The sequence below is a fragment of the Amphiura filiformis genome, chromosome 8 (assembly GCF_039555335.1).
Source record: "Amphiura filiformis chromosome 8, Afil_fr2py, whole genome shotgun sequence".
Lineage (NCBI taxonomy): Eukaryota > Metazoa > Echinodermata > Ophiuroidea > Amphilepidida > Amphiuridae > Amphiura > Amphiura filiformis.
Window position 1 is genome coordinate 11,886,544 of NC_092635.1, and position 26,578 is coordinate 11,913,121.

At 41.4% G+C, this 26,578-nt stretch overlaps 1 protein-coding gene across 1 annotated transcript in view; it reads right to left on the reverse strand.

Annotated features, from left to right (window-relative positions):
- Nucleotides 1-26,578, reverse strand: part of LOC140158621 (dolichol kinase-like) — a 53,260-nt gene that overhangs the window by 22,198 nt on the left and 4,484 nt on the right. Inside the window, exon 5 of the mRNA XM_072181782.1 lies at nucleotides 26,190-26,344. Within this exon, the coding sequence (XP_072037883.1) occupies nucleotides 26,190-26,344 (155 nt within the window). The remainder of the gene's footprint in view (nucleotides 1-26,189; nucleotides 26,345-26,578) is intronic.

Genomic DNA, 26,578 nt, shown 5'->3' on the forward strand with positions numbered 1-26,578 from the left:
TTAGCTACCATAAGAATGATTACATCTAGATTACCCAAGGCTCAGCGGCACAAAGACACATGTCCATTAGCTACCATAAGAATGATTACATCTAGAATGCCTAAGGCTCAGCGGCACAAAGACACATGTCCATTAGCTACCATAAGAATGACAACATCTAGATTACCCAAGGCTCAGCGGCACAAAGACACAAGTCCATTAGCTACCATAAGAATGATTACATCTAGATTACCCAAGGCTCAGCTGCACAAAGACACATGTCCATTAGCTACCATAAGAATGATTATATCTAGATTACCCAAGGCTCAGCGGCACAAAGACACATGTCCATTAGCTACCATAAGAATGATTACATCTAGATTACCCAAGGCTCAGCGGCACAAAGACACATGTCCATTAGCTACCATAAGAATGATTACATCTAGATTACCCAAGGCTCAGCTGCACAAAGACACATGTCCATTAGCTACCATAAGAATGATTACATCTAGATTACCCAAAGCTCAGCGGCACAAAGACACAAGTCCATTAGCTACCATAAGAATGATTACATTTAGATTACCCAAGGCTCAGCTGCACAAAGACACATGTTCATTAGCTACCATAAGAATGATTACATCTAGATTATCTAAGGCTCAGCGGCACAAAGACACATGTCCATTAGCTACCATAAGAATGATAACATCTAGATTACCCAAGGCTCAGCGACACAAAGACACATGTCCATTAGCTACCATAAGAATGATTACATCTAGATTACCCAAGGCTCAGCGGCACAAAGACACAAGTCCATAAGCTACCATAAGAATGATTACATCTAGATTACCCAAGGCTCAGCTGCACAAAGACACATGTCCATTAGCTACCATAAGAATGATTATATCTAGATTACCCAAGGCTCAGCGGCACAAAGACACATGTCCATTAGCTACCATAAGAATGATTACATCTAGATTACCCAAGGCTCATCGGCACAAAGACACATGTCCATTAGCTACCATAAGAATGATTACATCTAGATTACCCAAGGCTCAGCTGCACAAAGACACATGTCCATTAGCTACCATAAGAATGATTAAATCTAGATTACCCAAAGCTCAGCGGCACAAAGACACAAGTCCATTAGCTACCATAAGAATGATTACATCTAGATTGATTACCCAAGGCTCAGCGGCACAAAGACACATGTCCATTAGCTACCATATGAATGATTGCATCTAGATTGCCCACGGCTCAGCGGTACAAAGACATATGTCCATTAGCTACCATAAGAATGATAACATCTAGATTACCCAAGGCTCAGCGGCACAAAGACACAAGTCCATTAGCTCCCATAAGAATGATTACATCTAGATTACCCAAGGCTCAGCTGCACAAAGACACATGTCCATTAGCTACCTTAAGAATGATTACATCTAGATTACCCAAGGCTCAGCGGCACAAAGACACATGTCCATTAGCTACCATAAGAATGATTATATCTAGATTACCCAAGGTTCAGCGGCACAAAGACACATGTCCATTAGCTACCATAAGAATGATTACATCTAGATTACCCAAAGCTCAGCGGCACAAAGACACATGTCCATTAACTACCATATGAATGATTGCATCTAGATTGCCCACGCTCAGCGGTACAAAGACATATGTCCATTAGCTACCATATGAATGATTGCATCTAGATTACCCAAGGCTCAGCTGCACAAAGACACATGTCCATTAGCTACCATAAGAATGATTATATCTAGATTACCCAAGGCTCAGCGGCACAAAGACACATGTCCATTAGCTACCATAAGAATGATTACATCTAGATTACCCAAGGCTCAGCGCACAAAGACACATGTCCATTAGCTACCATAAGAATGATTATATCTAGATTACCCAAGGCTCAGCGGCACAAAGACACATGTCCATTAGCTACCATAAGAATGATTACATCTAGATTACCCAAAGCTCAGCTGCACAAAGACACATGTCCATTAGCTACCATATGAATGATTGCATCTAGATTGCCCACGGCTCAAAGCGGTACAAAGACATATGTCCATTAGCTACCATAAGAATGATTGCATCTAGATTACCCAAGGCTCAGCGGCACAAAGACACAAGTCCATTAGCTACCATAAGAATGATTACATCTAGATTACCCAAGGCTCAGCTGCACATAGACACATGTCCATTAGCTACCATAAGAATGATTATATCTAGATTACCCAAGGCTCAGCGGCACAAAGACACATGTCCATTAGCTACCATAAGAATGATTACATCTAGATTACCCAAGGCTCAGCGGCACAAAGACACATGTCCATTAGCTACCATAAGAATGATTACATCTAGATTACCCAAAGCTCAGCGGCACAAAGACACAAGTCCATTAGCTACCATAAGAATGATTACATCTAGATTGATTACCCAAGGCTCAGCGGCACAAAGACACATGTCCATTAGCTACCATATGAATGATTGCATCTAGATTGCCCACGGCTCAGCGGTACAAAGACATATGTCCATTAGCTACCATAAGAATGATAACATCTAGATTACCCAAGGCTCAGCGGCACAAAGACACAAGTCCATTAGCTCCCATAAGAATGATTACATCTAGATTACCCAAGGCTCAGCTGCACAAAGACACATGCCCATTAGCTACCTTAAGAATGATTACATCTAGATTACCCAAGGCTCAGCGGCACAAAGACACATGTCCATTAGCTACCATAAGAATGATTATATCTAGATTACCCAAGGTTCAGCGGCACAAAGACACATGTCCATTAGCTACCATAAGAATGATTACATCTAGATTACCCAAAGCTCAGCGGCACAAAGACACATGTCCATTAACTACCATATGAATGATTGCATCTAGATTGCCCACGGCTCAGCGGTACAAAGACATATGTCCATTAGCTACCATATGAATGATTGCATCTAGATTACCCAAGGCTCAGCTGCACAAAGACACATGTCCATTAGCTACCATAAGAATGATTATATCTAGATTACCCAAGGCTCAGCGCACAAAGACACATGTCCATTAGCTACCATAAGAATGATTACATCTAGATTACCCAAGGCTCAGCGCACAAAGACACATGTCCATTAGCTACCATAAGAATGATTATATCTAGATTACCCAAGGCTCAGCGGCACAAAGACACATGTCCATTAGCTACCATAAGAATGATTACATCTAGATTACCCAAAGCTCAGCGGCACAAAGACACATGTCCATTAGCTACCATATGAATGATTGCATCTAGATTGCCCACGGCTCAGCGGTACAAAGACATATGTCCATTAGCTACCATAAGAATGATTGCATCTAGATTACCCAAGGCTCAGCGGCACAAAGACACAAGTCCATTAGCTACCATAAGAATGATTACATCTAGATTACCCAAGGCTCAGCTGCACAAAGACACATGTTCATTAGCTACCATAAGAATGATTACATCTAGATTATCTAAGGCTCAGCGGCACAAAGACACATGTCCATTAGCTACCATAAGAATGATAACATCTAGATTACCCAAGGCTCAGCGACACAAAGACACATGTCCATTAGCTACCATAAGAATGATTACATCTAGATTACCCAAGGCTCAGCGGCACAAAGACACAAGTCCATAAGCTACCATAAGAATGATTACATCTAGATTACCCAAGGCTCAGCTGCACAAAGACACATGTCCATTAGCTACCATAAGAATGATTATATCTAGATTACCCAAGGCTCAGCGGCACAAAGACACATGTCCATTAGCTACCATAAGAATGATTACATCTAGATTACCCAAGGCTCATCGGCACAAAGACACATGTCCATTAGCTACCATAAGAATGATTACATCTAGATTACCCAAGGCTCAGCTGCACAAAGACACATGTCCATTAGCTACCATAAGAATGATTAAATCTAGATTACCCAAAGCTCAGCGGCACAAAGACACAAGTCCATTAGCTACCATAAGAATGATTACATCTAGATTGATTACCCAAGGCTCAGCGGCACAAAGACACATGTCCATTAGCTACCATATGAATGATTGCATCTAGATTGCCCACGGCTCAGCGGTACAAAGACATATGTCCATTAGCTACCATAAGAATGATAACATCTAGATTACCCAAGGCTCAGCGGCACAAAGACACAAGTCCATTAGCTCCCATAAGAATGATTACATCTAGATTACCCAAGGCTCAGCTGCACAAAGACACATGTCCATTAGCTACCTTAAGAATGATTACATCTAGATTACCCAAGGCTCAGCGGCACAAAGACACATGTCCATTAGCTACCATAAGAATGATTATATCTAGATTACCCAAGGTTCAGCGGCACAAAGACACATGTCCATTAGCTACCATAAGAATGATTACATCTAGATTACCCAAAGCTCAGCGGCACAAAGACACATGTCCATTAACTACCATATGAATGATTGCATCTAGATTGCCCACGGCTCAGCGGTACAAAGACATATGTCCATTAGCTACCATATGAATGATTGCATCTAGATTACCCAAGGCTCAGCTGCACAAATACACATGTCCATTAGCTACCATAAGAATGATTATATCTAGATTACCCAAGGCTCAGCGGCACAAAGACACATGTCCATTAGCTACCATAAGAATGATTACATCTAGATTACCTAAGGCTCGGCTCAGCTGCACAAAGACACATGTCCATTAGCTACCATAAGAATGATTATATCTAGATTACCCAAGGCTCAGCGGCACAAAGACACATGTCCATTAGCTACCATAAGAATGATTACATCTAGATTACCCAAAGCTCAGCGGCACAAAGACACATGTCCATTAGCTACCATATGAATGATTGCATCTAGATTGCCCACGGCTCAGCGGTACAAAGACATATGTCCATTAGCTACCATAAGAATGATTGCATCTAGATTACCCAAGGCTCAGCGGCACAAAGACACAAGTCCATTAGCTACCATAAGAATGATTACATCTAGATTACCCAAGGCTCAGCTGCACATAGACACATGTCCATTAGCTACCATAAGAATGATTATATCTAGATTACCCAAGGCTCAGCGGCACAAAGACACATGTCCATTAGCTACCATAAGAATGATTACATCTAGATTACCCAAGGCTCAGCGGCACAAAGACACATGTCCATTAGCTACCATAAGAATGATTACATCTAGATTACCCAAAGCTCAGCGGCACAAAGACACAAGTCCATTAGCTACCATAAGAATGATTACATCTAGATTGATTACCCAAGGCTCAGCGGCACAAAGACACATGTCCATTAGCTACCATATGAATGATTGCATCTAGATTGCCCACGGCTCAGCGGTACAAGGACATATGTCCATTAGCTACCATAAGAATGATAACATCTAGATTACCCAAGGCTCAGCGGCACAAAGACACAAGTCCATTAGCTACCATAAGAATGATTACATCTAGATTACCCAAGGCTCAGCGGCACAAAGACACATGTCCATTAGCTACCATAAGAATGATTACATCTAGATTACCTAAGGCTCAGCGCACAAAGACACATGTCCATTAGCTACCATAAGAATGATAACATCTAGATTACCCAAGGCTCAGCGACACAAAGACACATGTCCATTAGCTACCATAAGAATGATTACATCTAGATTACCCAAGGCTCAGCGGCACAAAGACACATGTCCATTAGCTACCATAAGAATGATTACATCTAGAATGCCTAAGGCTCAGCGGCACAAAGACACATGTCCATTAGCTACCATAAGAATGACAACATCTAGATTACCCAAGGCTCAGAGCACAAAGACACAAGTCCATTAGCTACCATAAGAATGATTACATCTAGATTACCCAAGGCTCAGCTGCACAAAGACACATGTCCATTAGCTACCATAAGAATGATTATATCTAGATTACCCAAGGCTCAGCGGCACAAAGACACATGTCCATTAGCTACCATAAGAATGATTACATCTAGATTACCCAAGGCTCAGCGGCACAAAGACACATGTCCATTAGCTACCATAAGAATGATTACATCTAGATTACCCAAGGCTCAGCTGCACAAAGACACATGTCCATTAGCTACCATAAGAATGATTACATCTAGATTACCCAAAGCTCAGCGGCACAAAGACACAAGTCCATTAGCTACCATAAGAATGATTACATTTAGATTACCCAAGGCTCAGCTGCACAAAGACACATGTTCATTAGCTACCATAAGAATGATTACATCTAGATTATCTAAGTCTCAGCGCACAAAGACACATGTCCATTAGCTACCATAAGAATGATAACATCTAGATTACCCAAGGCTCAGCGACACAAAGACACATGTCCATTAGCTACCATAAGAATGATTACATCTAGATTACCCAAGGCTCAGCGGCACAAAGACACAAGTCCATAAGCTACCATAAGAATGATTACATCTAGATTACCCAAGGCTCAGCTGCACAAAGACACATGTCCATTAGCTACCATAAGAATGATTATATCTAGATTACCCAAGGCTCAGCGGCACAAAGACACATGTCCATTAGCTACCATAAGAATGATTACATCTAGATTACCCAAGGCTCATCGGCACAAAGACACATGTCCATTAGCTACCATAAGAATGATTACATCTAGATTACCCAAGGCTCAGCTGCACAAAGACACATGTCCATTAGCTACCATAAGAATGATTAAATCTAGATTACCCAAAGCTCAGCGGCACAAAGACACAAGTCCATTAGCTACCATAAGAATGATTACATCTAGATTGATTACCCAAGGCTCAGCGGCACAAAGACACATGTCCATTAGCTACCATATGAATGATTGCATCTAGATTGCCCACGGCTCAGCGGTACAAAGACATATGTCCATTAGCTACCATAAGAATGATAACATCTAGATTACCCAACGCTCAGCGGTACAAAGAGACATGTCCATTAGCACCCATAAGAATGATTACATCTAGATTACCCAAGGCTCAGCTGCACAAAGACACATGTCCATTAGCTACCTTAAGAATGATTACATCTAGATTACCCAAGGCTCAGCGGCACAAAGACACATGTCCATTAGCTACCATAAGAATGATTATATCTAGATTACCCAAGGTTCAGCGGCACAAAGACACATGTCCATTAGCTACCATAAGAATGATTACATCTAGATTACCCAAAGCTCAGCGGCACAAAGACACATGTCCATTAACTACCATATGAATGATTGCATCTAGATTGCCCACGGCTCAGCGGTACAAAGACATATGTCCATTAGCTACCATATGAATGATTGCATCTAGATTAACCAAGGCTCAGCTGCACAAAGACACATGTCCATTAGCTACCATAAGAATGATTATATCTAGATTACCCAAGGCTCAGCGCACAAAGACACATGTCCATTAGCTACCATAAGAATGATTACATCTAGATTACCCAAGGCTCAGCGGCACAAAGACACATGTCCATTAGCTACCATAAGAATGATTATATCTAGATTACCCAAGGCTCAGCGGCACAAAGACACATGTCCATTAGCTACCATAAGAATGATTACATCTAGATTACCCAAAGCTCAGCGGCACAAAGACACATGTCCATTAGCTACCATATGAATGATTGCATCTAGATTGCCCACGGCTCAGCGGTACAAAGACATATGTCCATTAGCTACCATAAGAATGATTGCATCTAGATTACCCAAGGCTCAGCGGCACAAAGACACAAGTCCATTAGCTACCATAAGAATGATTACATCTAGATTACCCAAGGCTCAGCTGCACATAGACACATGTCCATTAGCTACCATAAGAATGATTATATCTAGATTACCCAAGGCTCAGCGGCACAAAGACACATGTCCATTAGCTACCATAAGAATGATTACATCTAGATTACCCAAGGCTCAGCGGCACAAAGACACATGTCCATTAGCTACCATAAGAATGATTACATCTAGATTACCCAAAGCTCAGCGGCACAAAGACACAAGTCCATTAGCTACCATAAGAATGATTACATCTAGATTGATTACCCAAGGCTCAGCGGCACAAAGACACATGTCCATTAGCTACCATATGAATGATTGCATCTAGATTGCCCACGGCTCAGCGGTACAAGGACATATGTCCATTAGCTACCATAAGAATGATAACATCTAGATTACCCAAGGCTCAGCGGCACAAAGACACAAGTCCATTAGCTACCATAAGAATGATTACATCTAGATTACCCAAGGCTCAGCGGCACAAAGACACATGTCCATTAGCTACCATAAGAATGATTACATCTAGATTACCCAAGGCTCAGCAGGACAAAGACACATGTCCATTAGCTACCATAAGAATGATTAAATCTAGATTACCCAAAGCTCAGCGGCACAAAGACACAAGTCCATTAGCTACCATAAGAATGATTACATCTAGATTGATTACCCAAGGCTCAGCGGCACAAAGACACATGTCCATTAGCTACCATATGAATGATTGCATCTAGATTGCCCACGGCTCAGCGGTACAAAGACATATGTCCATTAGCTACCATAAGAATGATAACATCTAGATTACCCAAGGCTCAGCGCACAAAGACACAAGTCCATTAGCTCCCATAAGAATGATTACATCTAGATTACCCAAGGCTCAGCTGCACAAAGACACATGTCCATTAGCTACCTTAAGAATGATTACATCTAGATTACCCAAGGCTCAGCGCACAAAGACACATGTCCATTAGCTACCATAAGAATGATTATATCTAGATTACCCAAGGTTCAGCGGCACAAAGACACATGTCCATTAGCTACCATAAGAATGATTACATCTAGATTACCCAAAGCTCAGCGGCACAAAGACACATGTCCATTAACTACCATATGAATGATTGCATCTAGATTGCCCACGGCTCAGCGGTACAAAGACATATGTCCATTAGCTACCATATGAATGATTGCATCTAGATTACCAAAGGCTCAGCTGCACAAAGACACATGTCCATTAGCTACCATAAGAATGATTATATCTAGATTACCCAAGGCTCAGCGGCACAAAGACACATGTCCATTAGCTACCATAAGAATGATTACATCTAGATTACCCAAGGCTCAGCGGCACAAAGACACATGTCCATTAGCTACCATAAGAATGATTATATCTAGATTACCCAAGGCTCAGCGGCACAAAGACACATGTCCATTAGCTACCATAAGAATGATTACATCTAGATTACCCAAAGCTCAGCGGCACAAAGACACATGTCCATTAGCTACCATATGAATGATTGCATCTAGATTGCCCACGGCTCAGCGGTACAAAGACATATGTCCATTAGCTACCATAAGAATGATTGCATCTAGATTACCCAAGGCTCAGCGGCACAAAGACACAAGTCCATTAGCTACCATAAGAATGATTACATCTAGATTACCCAAGGCTCAGCTGCACATAGACACATGTCCATTAGCTACCATAAGAATGATTATATCTAGATTACCCAAGGCTCAGCGGCACAAAGACACATGTCCATTAGCTACCATAAGAATGATTACATCTAGATTACCCAAGGCTCAGCGGCACAAAGACACATGTCCATTAGCTACCATAAGAATGATTACATCTAGATTACCCAAAGCTCAGCGGCACAAAGACACAAGTCCATTAGCTACCATAAGAATGATTACATCTAGATTGATTACCCAAGGCTCAGCGGCACAAAGACACATGTCCATTAGCTACCATATGAATGATTGCATCTAGATTGCCCACGGCTCAGCGGTACAAGGACATATGTCCATTAGCTACCATAAGAATGATAACATCTAGATTACCCAAGGCTCAGCGGCACAAAGACACAAGTCCATTAGCTACCATAAGAATGATTACATCTAGATTACCCAAGGCTCAGCGGCACAAAGACACATGTCCATTAGCTACCATAAGAATGATTACATCTAGATTACCCAAGGCTCAGCAGGACAAAGACACATGTCCATTAGCTACCATAAGAATGATTATATCTCGATTACCCAAGGCTCAGCGGCACAAAGACACATGTCCATTAGCTACCATAAGAATGATTACATCTAGATTACCCAAGGCTCAGCGGCACAAAGACACATGTCCATTAGCTACCATAAGAATGATTACATCTAGATTACCCAAAGCTCAGCGGCACAAAGACACAAGTCCATTAGCTACCATAAGAATGATTACATCTAGATTACCTAAGGCTCAGCGGCACAAAGACACAAGTCCATTAGCTACCATAAGAATGATTACATCTAGATTACCCAAGGCTCAGCGGCACAAAGACACATGTAGACACATGTCCATTAGCTACCATAAGAACGATTATATCTAGATTGCCCAAGGCTCAGCGGCACAAAGACATATGTCCATTAGCTACCATAAGAATGATTACATCTAGATTACCTAAGGCTCAGCGGCACAAAGACACATGTCCATTAGCTACCATAAGAATGATTATATCTAGATTACCCAAGGCTCAGCTGCACAAAGACACATGTCCATTAGCTACCATAAGAATGATTACATCTAGATTGCCCACGGCTTAGCGGTACAAAGACACATGTCCATTAGCTACCATAAGAATGATTACATCTAGATTACCCAAGGCTCAACGGCACAAAGACACATGTCCATTAGCTACCATAAGAATGATTACATCTAGATTACCCAAGGCTCAACGACACAAAGACACATGTCCATTAGCTACCATAAGAATGATTACATCTAGATTACCCAAGGCTCAGCAGCACAGAGACACATGTCAATTAGCTACCATAAGAATGATTACATCTAGATTACCCAAGGCTCAGCTGCACAAAGACACATGTCTATTAGCTACCATAAGAATGATAACATCTAGATTACCCAAGGCTCAGCGGCACAAAGACACATGTCCATTAGCTACCATAAGAATGATTACATCTAGAATGCCTAAGGCTCAGCGGCACAAAGACACATGTCCATTAGCTACCATAAGAATGATAACATCTAGATTACCCAAGGCTCAGCGGCACAAAGACACAAGTCCATTAGCTACCATAAGAATGATTACATCTAGATTACCCAAGGCTCAGCTGCACAAAGACACATGTCCATTAGCTACCATAAGAATGATTATATCTAGATTACCCAAGGCTCAGCGGCACAAAGACACATGTCCATTAGCTACAATAAGAATGATTACATCTAGATTACCCAAGGCTCAGCGGCACAAAGACACATGTCCATTAGCTACCATAAGAATGATTACATCTAGATTACCCAAGGCTCAGCTCCACAAAGACACATGTCCATTAGCTACCATAAGAATGATTACATCTAGATTACCCAAAGCTCAGCGGCACAAAGACACATGTCCATTAACTACCATATGAATGATTGCATCTAGATTGCCCACGGCTCAGCGGTACAAAGACATATGTCCATTAGCTACCATATGAATGATTGCATCTAGATTACCCAAGGCTCAGCTGCACAAAGACACATGTCCATTAGCTACCATAAGAATGATTATATCTAGATTACCCAAGGCTCAGCGGCACAAAGACACATGTCCATTAGCTACCATAAGAATGATTACATCTAGATTACCCAAGGCTCAGCGGCACAAAGACACATGTCCATTAGCTACCATAAGAATGATTATATCTAGATTACCCAAGGCTCAGTGGCACAAAGACACATGTCCATTAGCTACCATAAGAATGATTACATCTAGATTACCCAAAGCTCAGCGCACAAAGACACATGTCCATTAGCTACCATATGAATGATTGCATCTAGATTGCCCACGGCTCAGCGGTACAAAGACATATGTCCATTAGCTACCATAAGAATGATTGCATCTAGATTACCCACGGCTCAGCGGTACAAAGACACATGTCCATTAGCTACCATAAGAATGATTACATCTAGATTACCCAAGGCTCAGCTGCACATAGACACATGTCCATTAGCTACCATAAGAATGATTATATCTAGATTACCCAAGGCTCAGCGCACAAAGACACATGTCCATTAGCTACCATAAGAATGATTACATCTAGATTACCCAAGGCTCAGCGCACAAAGACACATGTCCATTAGCTACCATAAGAATGATTACATCTAGATTACCCAAAGCTCAGCGGCACAAAGACACAAGTCCATTAGCTACCATAAGAATGATTACATCTAGATTGATTACCCAAGGCTCAGCGGCACAAAGACACATGTCCATTAGCTACCATATGAATGATTGCATCTAGATTGCCCACGGCTCAGCGGTACAAGGACATATGTCCATTAGCTACCATAAGAATGATAACATCTAGATTACCCAAGGCTCAGCGGCACAAAGACACAAGTCCATTAGCTACCATAAGAATGATTACATCTAGATTACCCAAGGCTCAGCGGCACAAAGACACATGTCCATTAGCTACCATAAGAATGATTACATCTAGATTACCCAAGGCTCAGCAGGACAAAGACACATGTCCATTAGCTACCATAAGAATGATTATATCTCGATTACCCAAGGCTCAGCGGCACAAAGACACATGTCCATTAGCTACCATAAGAATGATTACATCTAGATTACCCAAGGCTCAGTGGCACAAAGACACATGTCCATTAGCTACCATAAGAATGATTACATCTAGATTACCCAAAGCTCAGCGGCACAAAGACACAAGTCCATTAGCTACCATAAGAATGATTACATCTAGATTACCTAAGGCTCAGCGGCACAAAGACACAAGTCCATTAGCTACCATAAGAATGATTACATCTAGATTACCCAAGGCTCAGCGGCACAAAGACACATGTAGACACATGTCCATTAGCTACCATAAGAACGATTATATCTAGATTGCCCAAGGCTCAGCGGCACAAAGACATATGTCCATTAGCTACCATAAGAATGATTACATCTAGATTACCTAAGGCTCAGCGGCACAAAGACACATGTCCATTAGCTACCATAAGAATGATTATATCTAGATTACCCAAGGCTCAGCTGCACAAAGACACATGTCCATTAGCTACCATAAGAATGATTACATCTAGATTGCCCACGGCTTAGCGGTACAAAGACACATGTCCATTAGCTACCATAAGAATGATTACATCTAGATTACCCAAGGCTCAACGGCACAAAGACACATGTCCATTAGCTACCATAAGAATGATTACATCTAGATTACCCAAGGCTCAACGACACAAAGACACATGTCCATTAGCTACCATAAGAATGATTACATCTAGATTACCCAAGGCTCAGCAGCACAGAGACACATGTCAATTAGCTACCATAAGAATGATTACATCTAGATTACCCAAGGCTCAGCTGCACAAAGACACATGTCTATTAGCTACCATAAGAATGATAACATCTAGATTACCCAAGGCTCAGCGGCACAAAGACACATGTCCATTAGCTACCATAAGAATGATTACATCTAGAATGCCTAAGGCTCAGCGGCACAAAGACACATGTCCATTAGCTACCATAAGAATGATAACATCTAGATTACCCAAGGCTCAGCGGCACAAAGACACAAGTCCATTAGCTACCATAAGAATGATTACATCTAGATTACCCAAGGCTCAGCTGCACAAAGACACATGTCCATTAGCTACCATAAGAATGATTATATCTAGATTACCCAAGGCTCAGCGGCACAAAGACACATGTCCATTAGCTACAATAAGAATGATTACATCTAGATTACCCAAGGCTCAGCGGCACAAAGACACATGTCCATTAGCTACCATAAGAATGATTACATCTAGATTACCCAAGGCTCAGCTCCACAAAGACACATGTCCATTAGCTACCATAAGAATGATTACATCTAGATTACCCAAGGCTCAGCGCACAAAGACACATGTCCATTAACTACCATATGAATGATTGCATCTAGATTGCCCACGGCTCAGCGGTACAAAGACATATGTCCATTAGCTACCATATGAATGATTGCATCTAGATTACCCAAGGCTCAGCTGCACAAAGACACATGTCCATTAGCTACCATAAGAATGATTATATCTAGATTACCCAAGGCTCAGCGGCACAAAGACACATGTCCATTAGCTACCATAAGAATGATTACATCTAGATTACCCAAGGCTCAGCGGCACAAAGACACATGTCCATTAGCTACCATAAGAATGATTATATCTAGATTACCCAAGGCTCAGTGGCACAAAGACACATGTCCATTAGCTACCATAAGAATGATTACATCTAGATTACCCAAAGCTCAGCGGCACAAAGACACATGTCCATTAGCTACCATATGAATGATTGCATCTAGATTGCCCACGGCTCAGCGGTACAAAGACATATGTCCATTAGCTACCATAAGAATGATTGCATCTAGATTACCCAAGGCTCAGCGGCACAAAGACACAAGTCCATTAGCTACCATAAGAATGATTACATCTAGATTACCCAAGGCTCAGCTGCACATAGACACATGTCCATTAGCTACCATAAGAATGATTATATCTAGATTACCCAAGGCTCAGCGGCACAAAGACACATGTCCATTAGCTACCATAAGAATGATTACATCTAGATTACCCAAGGCTCAGCGGCACAAAGACACATGTCCATTAGCTACCATAAGAATGATTACATCTAGATTACCCAAAGCTCAGCGGCACAAAGACACAAGTCCATTAGCTACCATAAGAATGATTACATCTAGATTGATTACCCAAGGCTCAGCGGCACAAAGACACATGTCCATTAGCTACCATATGAATGATTGCATCTAGATTGCCCACGGCTCAGCGGTACAAGGACATATGTCCATTAGCTACCATAAGAATGATAACATCTAGATTACCCAAGGCTCAGCGCACAAAGACACAAGTCCATTAGCTACCATAAGAATGATTACATCTAGATTACCCAAGGCTCAGCGGCACAAAGACACATGTCCATTAGCTACCATAAGAATGATTACATCTAGATTACCCAAGGCTCAGCAGGACAAAGACACATGTCCATTAGCTACCATAAGAATGATTATATCTCGATTACCCAAGGCTCAGCGGCACAAAGACACATGTCCATTAGCTACCATAAGAATGATTACATCTAGATTACCCAAGGCTCAGTGGCACAAAGACACATGTCCATTAGCTACCATAAGAATGATTACATCTAGATTACCCAAAGCTCAGCGGCACAAAGACACAAGTCCATTAGCTACCATAAGAATGATTACATCTAGATTACCTAAGGCTCAGCGGCACAAAGACACAAGTCCATTAGCTACCATAAGAATGATTACATCTAGATTACCCAAGGCTCAGCGGCACAAAGACACATGTAGACACATGTCCATTAGCTACCATAAGAACGATTATATCTAGATTGCCCAAGGCTCAGCGGCACAAAGACATATGTCCATTAGCTACCATAAGAATGATTACATCTAGATTACCTAAGGCTCAGCGGCACAAAGACACATGTCCATTAGCTACCATAAGAATGATTATATCTAGATTACCCAAGGCTCAGCTGCACAAAGACACATGTCCATTAGCTACCATAAGAATGATTACATCTAGATTGCCCACGGCTTAGCGGTACAAAGACACATGTCCATTAGCTACCATAAGAATGATTACATCTAGATTACCCAAGGCTCAACGGCACAAAGACACATGTCCATTAGCTACCATAAGAATGATTACATCTAGATTACCCAAGGCTCAGCGACACAAAGACACATGTCCATTAGCTACCATAAGAATGATTACATCTAGATTACCCAAGGCTCAGCAGCACAGAGACACATGTCAATTAGCTACCATAAGAATGATTACATCTAGATTACCCAAGGCTCAGCTGCACAAAGACACATGTCTATTAGCTACCATAATAATGATAACATCTAGATTACCCAAGGCTCAGCGGCACAAAGACACATGTCCATTAGCTACCATAAGAATGATTACATCTAGAATGCCTAAGGCTCAGCGGCACAAAGACACATGTCCATTAGCTACCATAAGAATGATAACATCTAGATTACCCAAGGCTCAGCGCACAAAGACACAAGTCCATTAGCTACCATAAGAATGATTACATCTAGATTACCCAAGGCTCAGCTGCACAAAGACACATGTCCATTAGCTACCATAAGAATGATTATATCTAAATTACCCAAGGCTCAGCGGCACAAAGACACATGTCCATTAGCTACCATAAGAATGATTACATCTAGATTACCCAAGGCTCAGCGGCACAAAGACACATGTCCATTAGCTACCATAAGAATGATTACATCTAGATTACCCAAGGCTCAGCTCCACAAAGACACATGTCCATTAGCTACCATAAGAATGATTACATCTAGATTACCCAAAGCTCAGCGGCACAAAGACACAAGTCCATTAGCTACCATAAGAATGATTACATCTAGATTGATTACCCAAGGCTCAGCGGCACAAAGACACATGTCCATTAGCTACCATATGAATGATTGCATCTAGATTGCCCACGGCTCAGCGGTACAAAGACATATGTCCATTAGCTACCATCAGAATGATAACATCTAGATTACCCAAGGCTCAGCGGCACAAAGACACAAGTCCATTAGCTACCATAAGAATGATTACATCTAGATTACCCAAGGCTCAGCTGCACAAAGACACATGTCCATTAGCTACCTTAAGAATGATTACATCTAGATTACCCAAGGCTCAGCGGCACAAAGACACATGTCCATTAGCTACCATAAGAATGATTATATCTAGATTACCCAAGGCTCAGCGGCACAAAGACACATGTCCATTAGCTACCATAAGAATGATTACATCTAGATTGATTACCCAAGGCTCAGTGGCACAAAGACACATGTCCATTAGCTACCATATGAATGATTGCATCTAGATTACCCAAGGCTCAGCTGCACAAAGACACATGTCCATTAGCTACCTTAAGAATGATTACATCTAGATTACCCAAGGCTCAGCGGCACAAAGACACATGTCCATTAGCTACCATAAGAATGATTATATCTAGATTACCCAAGGCTCAGCTCCACAAAGACACATGTCCATTAGCTACCATAAGAATGATTACATCTAGATTACCCAAAGCTCAGCGGCACAAAGACACAAGTCCATTAGCTACCATAAGAATGATTACATCTAGATTGATTACCCAAGGCTCAGCGGCACAAAGACACATGTCCATTAGCTACCATATGAATGATTGCATCTAGATTGCCCACGGCTCAGCGGTACAAAGACATATGTCCATTAGCTACCATCAGAATGATAACATCTAGATTACCCAAGGCTCAGCGCCACAAAGACACAAGTCCATTAGCTACCATAAGAATGATTACATCTAGATTACCCAAGGCTCAGCTGCACAAAGACACATGTCCATTAGCTACCTTAAGAATGATTACATCTAGATTACCCAAGGCTCAGTGGCACAAAGACACATGTCCATTAGCTACCATAAGAATGATTATATCTAGATTACCCAAGGCTCAGCGGCACAAAGACACATGTCCATTAGCTACCATAAGAATGATTACATCTAGATTGATTACCCAAGGCTCAGTGGCACAAAGACACATGTCCATTAGCTACCATATGAATGATTGCATCTAGATTACCCAAGGCTCAGCTGCACAAAGACACATGTCCATTAGCTACCTTAAGAATGATTACATCTAGATTACCCAAGGCTCAGCGGCACAAAGACACATGTCCATTAGCTACCATAAGAATGATTATATCTAGATTACCCAAGGTTCAGCGGCACAAAGACACATGTCCATTAGCTACCATAAGAATGATTACATCTAGATTACCCAAAGCTCAGCGGCACAAAGACACATGTCCATTAACTACCATATGAATGATTGCATCTAGATTGCCCACGGCTCAGCGGTACAAAGACATATGTCCATTAGCTACCATATGAATGATTGCATCTAGATTACCCAAGGCTCAGCTGCACAAAGACACATGTCCATTAGCTACCATAAGAATGATTATATCTAGATTACCCAAGGCTCAGCGGCACAAAGACACATGTCCATTAGCTACCATAAGAATGATTACATCTAGATTACCCAAGGCTCAGCGGCACAAAGACACATGTCCATTAGCTACCATAAGAATGATTATATCTAGATTACCCAAGGCTCAGCGGCACAAAGACACATGTCCATTAGCTACCATAAGAATGATTACATCTAGATTACCCAAAGCTCAGCGGCACAAAGACACATGTCCATTAGCTACCATATGAATGATTGCATCTAGATTGCCCACGGCTCAGCGGTACAAAGACATATGTCCATTAGCTACCATAAGAATGATTGCATCTAGATTACCCAAGGCTCAGCGGCACAAAGACACAAGTCCATTAGCTACCATAAGAATGATTACATCTAGATTACCCAAGGCTCAGCTGCACAAAGACACATGTCCATTAGCTACCATAAGAATGATTATATCTAGATTACCCAAGGCTCAGCGGCACAAAGACACATGTCCATTAGCTACCATAAGAATGATTACATCTAGATTACCCAAGGCTCAGCGGCACAAAGACACATGTCCATTAGCTACCATAAGAATGATTACATCTAGATTACCCAAAGCTCAGCGGCACAAAGACACAAGTCCATTAGCTACCATAAGAATGATTACATCTAGATTGATTACCCAAGGCTCAGCGGCACAAAGACACATGTCCATTAGCTACCATATGAATGATTGCATCTAGATTGCCCACGGCTCAGCGGTACAAGGACATATGTCCATTAGCTACCATAAGAATGATAACATCTAGATTACCCAAGGCTCAGCGGCACAAAGACACAAGTCCATTAGCTACCATAAGAATGATTACATCTAGTTTACCCAAGGCTCAGCGGCACAAAGACACATGTCCATTAGCTACCATAAGAATGATTACATCTAGATTACCCAAGGCTCAGCAGGACAAAGACACATGTCCATTAGCTACCATAAGAATGATTATATCTCGATTACCCAAGGCTCAGCGGCACAAAGACACATGTCCATTAGCTACCATAAGAATGATTACATCTAGATTACCCAAGGCTCAGCGGCACAAAGACACATGTCCATTAGCTACCATAAGAATGATTACATCTAGATTACCCAAAGCTCAGCGGCACAAAGACACAAGTCCATTAGCTACCATAAGAATGATTACATCTAGATTACCTAAGGCTCAGCGCACAAAGACACAAGTCCATTAGCTACCATAAGAATGATTACATCTAGATTACCCAAGGCTCAGCGGCACAAAGACACATGTAGACACATGTCCATTAGCTACCATAAGAACGATTATATCTAGATTGCCCAAGGCTCAGCGGCACAAAGACATATGTCCATTAGCTACCATAAGAATGATTACATCTAGATTACCTAAGGCTCAGCGGCACAAAGACACATGTCCATTAGCTACCATAAGAATGATTATATCTAGATTACCCAAGGCTCAGCTGCACAAAGACACACATGTCCATTAGCTACCATAAGAATGATTACATCTAGATTGCCCACGGCTTAGCGGTACAAAGACACATGTCCATTAGCTACCATAAGAATGATTACATCTAGATTACCCAAGGCTCAACGGCACAAAGACACATGTCCATTAGCTACCATAAGAATGATTACATCTAGATTACCCAAGGCTCAGCGACACAAAGACACATGTCCATTAGCTACCATAAGAATGATTACATCTAGATTACCCAAGGCTCAGCAGCACAGAGACACATGTCAATTAGCTACCATAAGAATGATTACATTTAGATTACCCAAGGCTCGGTGGCACAAAGACACATGTCCATTAGCTACCATAAGAATGATTACATCTAAATTACCCAAGGCTCATCGGCACAAAGACACATGTCCATTAGCTACCATAAGAACGATTATATCTAGATTACCCAAGGCTCAGCGGCACAAAGACACATGTCCATTAGCTACCATAAGAATGATTACATCTAGATTACCCAAGGCTCAGCTGCACAAAGACACATGTCTATTAGCTACCATAAGAATGATAACATCTAGATTACCCAAGGCTCAGCGGCACAAAGACACATGTCCATTAGCTACCATAAGAATGATTACATCTAGAATGCCTAAGGCTCAGCGGCACAAAGACACATGTCCATTAGCTACCATAAGAATGATAACATCTAGATTACCCAAGGCTCAGCGGCACAAAGACACAAGTCCATTAGCTACCATAAGAATGATTACATCTAGATTACCCAAGGCTCAGCTGCACAAAGACACATGTCCATTAGCTACCATAAGAATGATTATATCTAGATTACCCAAGGCTCAGCGGCACAAAGACACATGTCCATTAGCTACAATAAGAATGATTACATCTAGATTACCCAAGGCTCAGCGGCACAAAGACACATGTCCATTAGCTACCATAAGAATGATTACATCTAGATTACCCAAGGCTCAGCTCCACAAAGACACATGTCCATTAGCTACCATAAGAATGATTACATCTAGATTACCCAAAGCTCAGCGGCACAAAGACACAAGTCCATTAGCTACCATAAGAATGATTACATCTAGATTGATTACCCAAGGCTCAGCGGCACAAAGACACATGTCCATTAGCTACCATATGAATGATTGCATCTAGATTGCCCACGGCTCAGCGGTACAAAGACATATGTCCATTAGCTACCATCAGAATGATAACATCTAGATTACCCAAGGCTCAGCGGCACAAAGACACAAGTCCATTAGCTACCATAAGAATGATTACATCTAGATTACCCAAGGCTCAGCTGCACAAAGACACATGTCTATTAGCTACCATAAGAATGATTATATCTAGATTACCCAAGGCTCAGCGGCACAAAGACACATGTCCATTAGCTACCATAAGAATGATTACATCTAGATTACCCAAGGCTCAGCTGCACAAAGACACATGTCCATTAGCTACCATAAGAATGATTACATCTAGATTGATTACCCAAGGCTCAGTGGCACAAAGACACATGTCCATTAGCTACCATATGAATGATTGCATCTAGATTGCCCACGGCTTAGCGGTACAAAGACATACATGTATGTCCATTAGCTACCATAAGAATGATTATATCTAGATTACCTAAGGCTCAGCTGCACAAAGACACATGTCCATTAGCTACCATATGAATGATTGCATCTAGATTGCCCACGGCTCAGCGGCACAAAGACACATGTCCATTAGCTACCATAAGAATGATTATATCTAGATTGCCCACGGCTCAGCTGCACAAAGACACATGTCCATTAGCTACCATATGAATGATTACATCTAGATTGCCGACGGCTCAGCGGCACAAAGACACATGTCCATTAGCTACCATAAGAATGATTACATCTAGATTACCCAAGGCTCAGCTGCACAAAGACACATGTCCATTAGCTACCATAAGAATGATTACATCTATATTACCCAAGGCTCAGCTGCACAAAGACACATGTCCATTAGCTACCATAAGAATGATTATATCTAGATTACCCAAGGCTCAGCGGCACAAAGACACATGTCCATTAGCTGGCATAAGAATGATTACATCTAGATTACCCAAAGCTCAGCGGCACAAAGACACATGTCCATTAGCTACCATAAGAATGATTACATCTAGATTACCCAAAGCTCAGCGGCACAAAGACACATGTCCATTAGCTACCATATGAATGATTGCATCTAGATTGCCCACGGCTCAGCGGTACAAAGACATATGTCCATTAGCTACCATAAGAATGATTACATCTAGATTGATTACCCAAGGCTCAGCGGCACAAAGACACATGTCCATTAGCTACCATAAGAATGATTACATCTAGATTACCCAAGGCTCAGCGACACAAAGACACATGTCCATTAGCTACCATAAGAATGATTACATCTAGATTACCCAAGGCTCAGCAGCACAGAGACACATGTCAATTAGCTACCATAAGAATGATTACATTTAGATTACCCAAGGCTCAGTGGCACAAAGACACATGTCCATTAGCTACCATAAGAATGATTACATCTAGATTACCCAAGGCTCATCGGCACAAAGACACATGTCCATTAGCTACCATAAGAACGATTATATCTAGATTACCCAAGGCTCAGCGGCACAAAGACACATGTCCATTAGCTACCATAAGAATGATTACATCTAGATTACCCAAGGCTCAGCTGCACAAAGACACATGTCTATTAGCTACCATAAGAATGATAACATCTAGATTACCCAAGGCTCAGCGGCACAAAGACACATGTCCATTAGCTACCATAAGAATGATTACATCTAGAATGCCTAAGGCTCAGCGGCACAAAGACACATGTCCATTAGCTACCATAAGAATGATAACATCTAGATTACCCAAGGCTCAGCGGCACAAAAGATTGCATCTAGATTGCCCACGGCTTAGCGGTACAAAGACATATGTCCATTAGCTACCATAAGAATGATTATATCTAGATTACCCAAGGCTCAGCGGCACAAAGACACATGTCCATTATCTACCATAAGAATGATAACATCTAGATTACCCAAGGCTCAGCGGCACAAAGACACAAGTCCATTAGCTACCATAAGAATGATTACATCTAGATTACCCAAGGCTCAGCGGCACAAAGACACATGTCCATTAGCTACCATAAGAATGATTACATTTAGATTACCCAAGGCTCAGCTGCACAAAGACACATGTCCATTAGCTACCATAAGAATGATTACATCTAGATTACCTAAGGCTCAGCGGCACAAAGACACATGTCCATTAGCTACCATAAGAATGATAACATCTAGATTACCCAAGGCTCAGCGACACAAAGACACATGTCCATTAGCTACCATAAGAATGATTACATCTAGATTACCCAAGGCTCAGCGGCACAAAGACACATGTCCATTAGCTACCATAAGAATGATTACATCTAGAATGCCTAAGGCTCAGCGGCACAAAGACACATGTCCATTAGCTACCATAAGAATGACAACATCTAGATTACCCAAGGCTCAGCGGCACAAAGACACAAGTCCATTAGCTACCATAAGAATGATTACATCTAGATTACCCAAGGCTCAGCTGCACAAAGACACATGTCCATTAGCTACCATAAGAATGATTATATCTAGATTACCCAAGGCTCAGCGGCACAAAGACACATGTCCATTAGCTACCATAAGAATGATTACATCTAGATTACCCAAGGCTCAGCGGCACAAAGACACATGTCCATTAGCTACCATAAGAATGATTACATCTAGATTACCCAAGGCTCAGCTGCACAAAGACACATGTCCATTAGCTACCATAAGAATGATTACATCTAGATTACCCAAAGCTCAGCGGCACAAAGACACAAGTCCATTAGCTACCATAAGAATGATTACATTTAGATTACCCAAGGCTCAGCTGCACAAAGACACATGTTCATTAGCTACCATAAGAATGATTACATCTAGATTATCTAAGGCTCAGCGGCACAAAGACACATGTCCATTAGCTACCATAAGAATGATAACATCTAGATTACCCAAGGCTCAGCGACACAAAGACACATGTCCATTAGCTACCATAAGAATGATTACATCTAGATTACCCAAGGCTCAGCGGCACAAAGACACAAGTCCATTAGCTACCATAAGAATGATTACATCTAGATTACCCAAGGCTCAGCTGCACAAAGACACATGTCCATTAGCTACCATAAGAATGATTATATCTAGATTACCCAAGGCTCAGCGGCACAAAGACACATGTCCATTAGCTACCATAAGAATGATTACATCTAGATTACCCAAGGCTCATCGGCACAAAGACACATGTCCATTAGCTACCATAAGAATGATTACATCTAGATTACCCAAGGCTCAGCTGCACAAAGACACATGTCCATTAGCTACCATAAGAATGATTAAATCTAGATTACCCAAAGCTCAGCGGCACAAAGACACAAGTCCATTAGCTACCATAAGAATGATTACATCTAGATTGATTACCCAAGGCTCAGCGGCACAAAGACACATGTCCATTAGCTACCATATGAATGATTGCATCTAGATTGCCCACGGCTCAGCGGTACAAAGACATATGTCCATTAGCTACCATAAGAATGATAACATCTAGATTACCCAAGGCTCAGCGGCACAAAGACACAAGTCCATTAGCTCCCATAAGAATGATTACATCTAGATTACCCAAGGCTCAGCTGCACAAAGACACATGTCCATTAGCTACCTTAAGAATGATTACATCTAGATTACCCAAGGCTCAGCGGCACAAAGACACATGTCCATTAGCTACCATAAGAATGATTATATCTAGATTACCCAAGGTTCAGCGGCACAAAGACACATGTCCATTAGCTACCATAAGAATGATTACATCTAGATTACCCAAAGCTCAGCGGCACAAAGACACATGTCCATTAACTACCATATGAATGATTGCATCTAGATTGCCCACGGCTCAGCGGTACAAAGACATATGTCCATTAGCTACCATATGAATGATTGCATCTAGATTACCCAAGGCTCAGCTGCACAAAGACACATGTCCATTAGCTACCATAAGAATGATTATATCTAGATTACCCAAGGCTCAGCGGCACAAAGACACATGTCCATTAGCTACCATAAGAATGATTACATCTAGATTACCCAAGGCTCAGCTGCACAAAGACACATGTCCATTAGCTACCATAAGAATGATTATATCTAGATTACCCAAGGCTCAGCGGCACAAAGACACATGTCCATTAGCTACCATAAGAATGATTACATCTAGATTACCCAAAGCTCAGCGGCACAAAGACACATGTCCATTAGCTACCATATGAATGATTGCATCTTGATTGCCCACGGCTCAGCGGTACAAAGACATATGTCCATTAGCTACCATAAGAATGATTGCATCTAGATTTCCCAAGGCTCAGCGGCACAAAGACACAAGTCCATTAGCTACCATAAGAATGATTACATCTAGATTACCCAAGGCTCAGCTGCACATAGACACATGTCCATTAGCTACCATAAGAATGATTATATCTAGATTACCCAAAGGCTCAGCGGCACAAAGACACATGTCCATTAGCTACCATAAGAATGATTACATCTAGATTACCCAAGGCTCAGCGGCACAAAGACACATGTCCATTAGCTACCATAAGAATGATTACATCTAGATTACCCAAAGCTCAGCGGCACAAAGACACAAGTCCATTAGCTACCATAAGAATGATTACATCTAGATTGATTACCCAAGGCTCAGTGGTACAAAGACATATGTCCATTAGCTACCATATGAATGATTCCATCTAGATTGCCCACGGCTCAGCGGTACAAAGACATATGTCCATTAGCTACCATATGAATGATTTCATCTAGATTGCCCATGGCTCAGCGGTACAAAGACATATGTCCATTAGCTACCGTATGAATGATTGCATCTAGATTGCCTAAGGCGCAGTGGTACAAAGACATATGTCCATTAGCTACCATAAGAATGATTGCATTATGAATGATTACATCTAGAGTACCTAAGGCTCAGCGGCACAAAGACACAAGTCCATTAGCTACCATAAGAATGATTACATCTAGATTGATTACCCAAGGCTCAGTGGTACAAAGACATATGTCCATTAGCTACCATATGAATGATTGCATCTAGATTGCCCACGGCTCAGCGGTACAAAGACATATGTCCATTAGCTACCATATGAATGATTTCATCTAGATTGCCCATGGCTCAACGGTACAAAGACATATGTCCATTAGCTACCGTATGAATGAGTTCATCTATATTGCCCAAGGCTCAGCGGTACAAAGACATCTAGATCCAATCATTATTATACAAACTAATGGACATGTGTAATACATCTTTCAGCTGCTGAGCTGATAATGATTGGTAGTTGAAATCAAAACTCATCCATTCTGATGTTGGAGCAACATATGAGGGACTCTTTGACTTCCCACTATGTAGACTTACTTCTATTTTGGTTGGAAGAGGTCAATAAAATGTTATTATTTCCCTTACTTACAAATGATGGTCAAGGTCCAATGCTCTTTAACCTTTTCCAAATTGGGCTGCAATATGGTAAAATAATACATACCTGAAGACAAGCTATAAGCTCTCTGCCTGTATGATATACTGTTGTGTTGACTGCCTCTAATGTTAGCAAGGTAAGACCTTGTGCTACAACCATAGCTTCTCCTATTGTAAAACTTTCCTCCAAAACATACAGAAGACCTAGTAGAAACCAAACACCTGCACACACAATGAAAAGTAATCCATATACTAGTTTGGAGCACTTTGTAACGTGTGTGTAATGTGTATGTCTGTCCAATGAGGTCATCGCTCAGAATAGAGGAAAGGCAAGAATCTGTGCCAAGGCAAGAATCTGTGCCAAGATTCAAGTTTATATTAGGAGCACTGCCAAGAATCTGGGGCAGGTTTAGACCTGTCTACTGGAGAAAGATTGAGTGAGTATAAAATTAATTG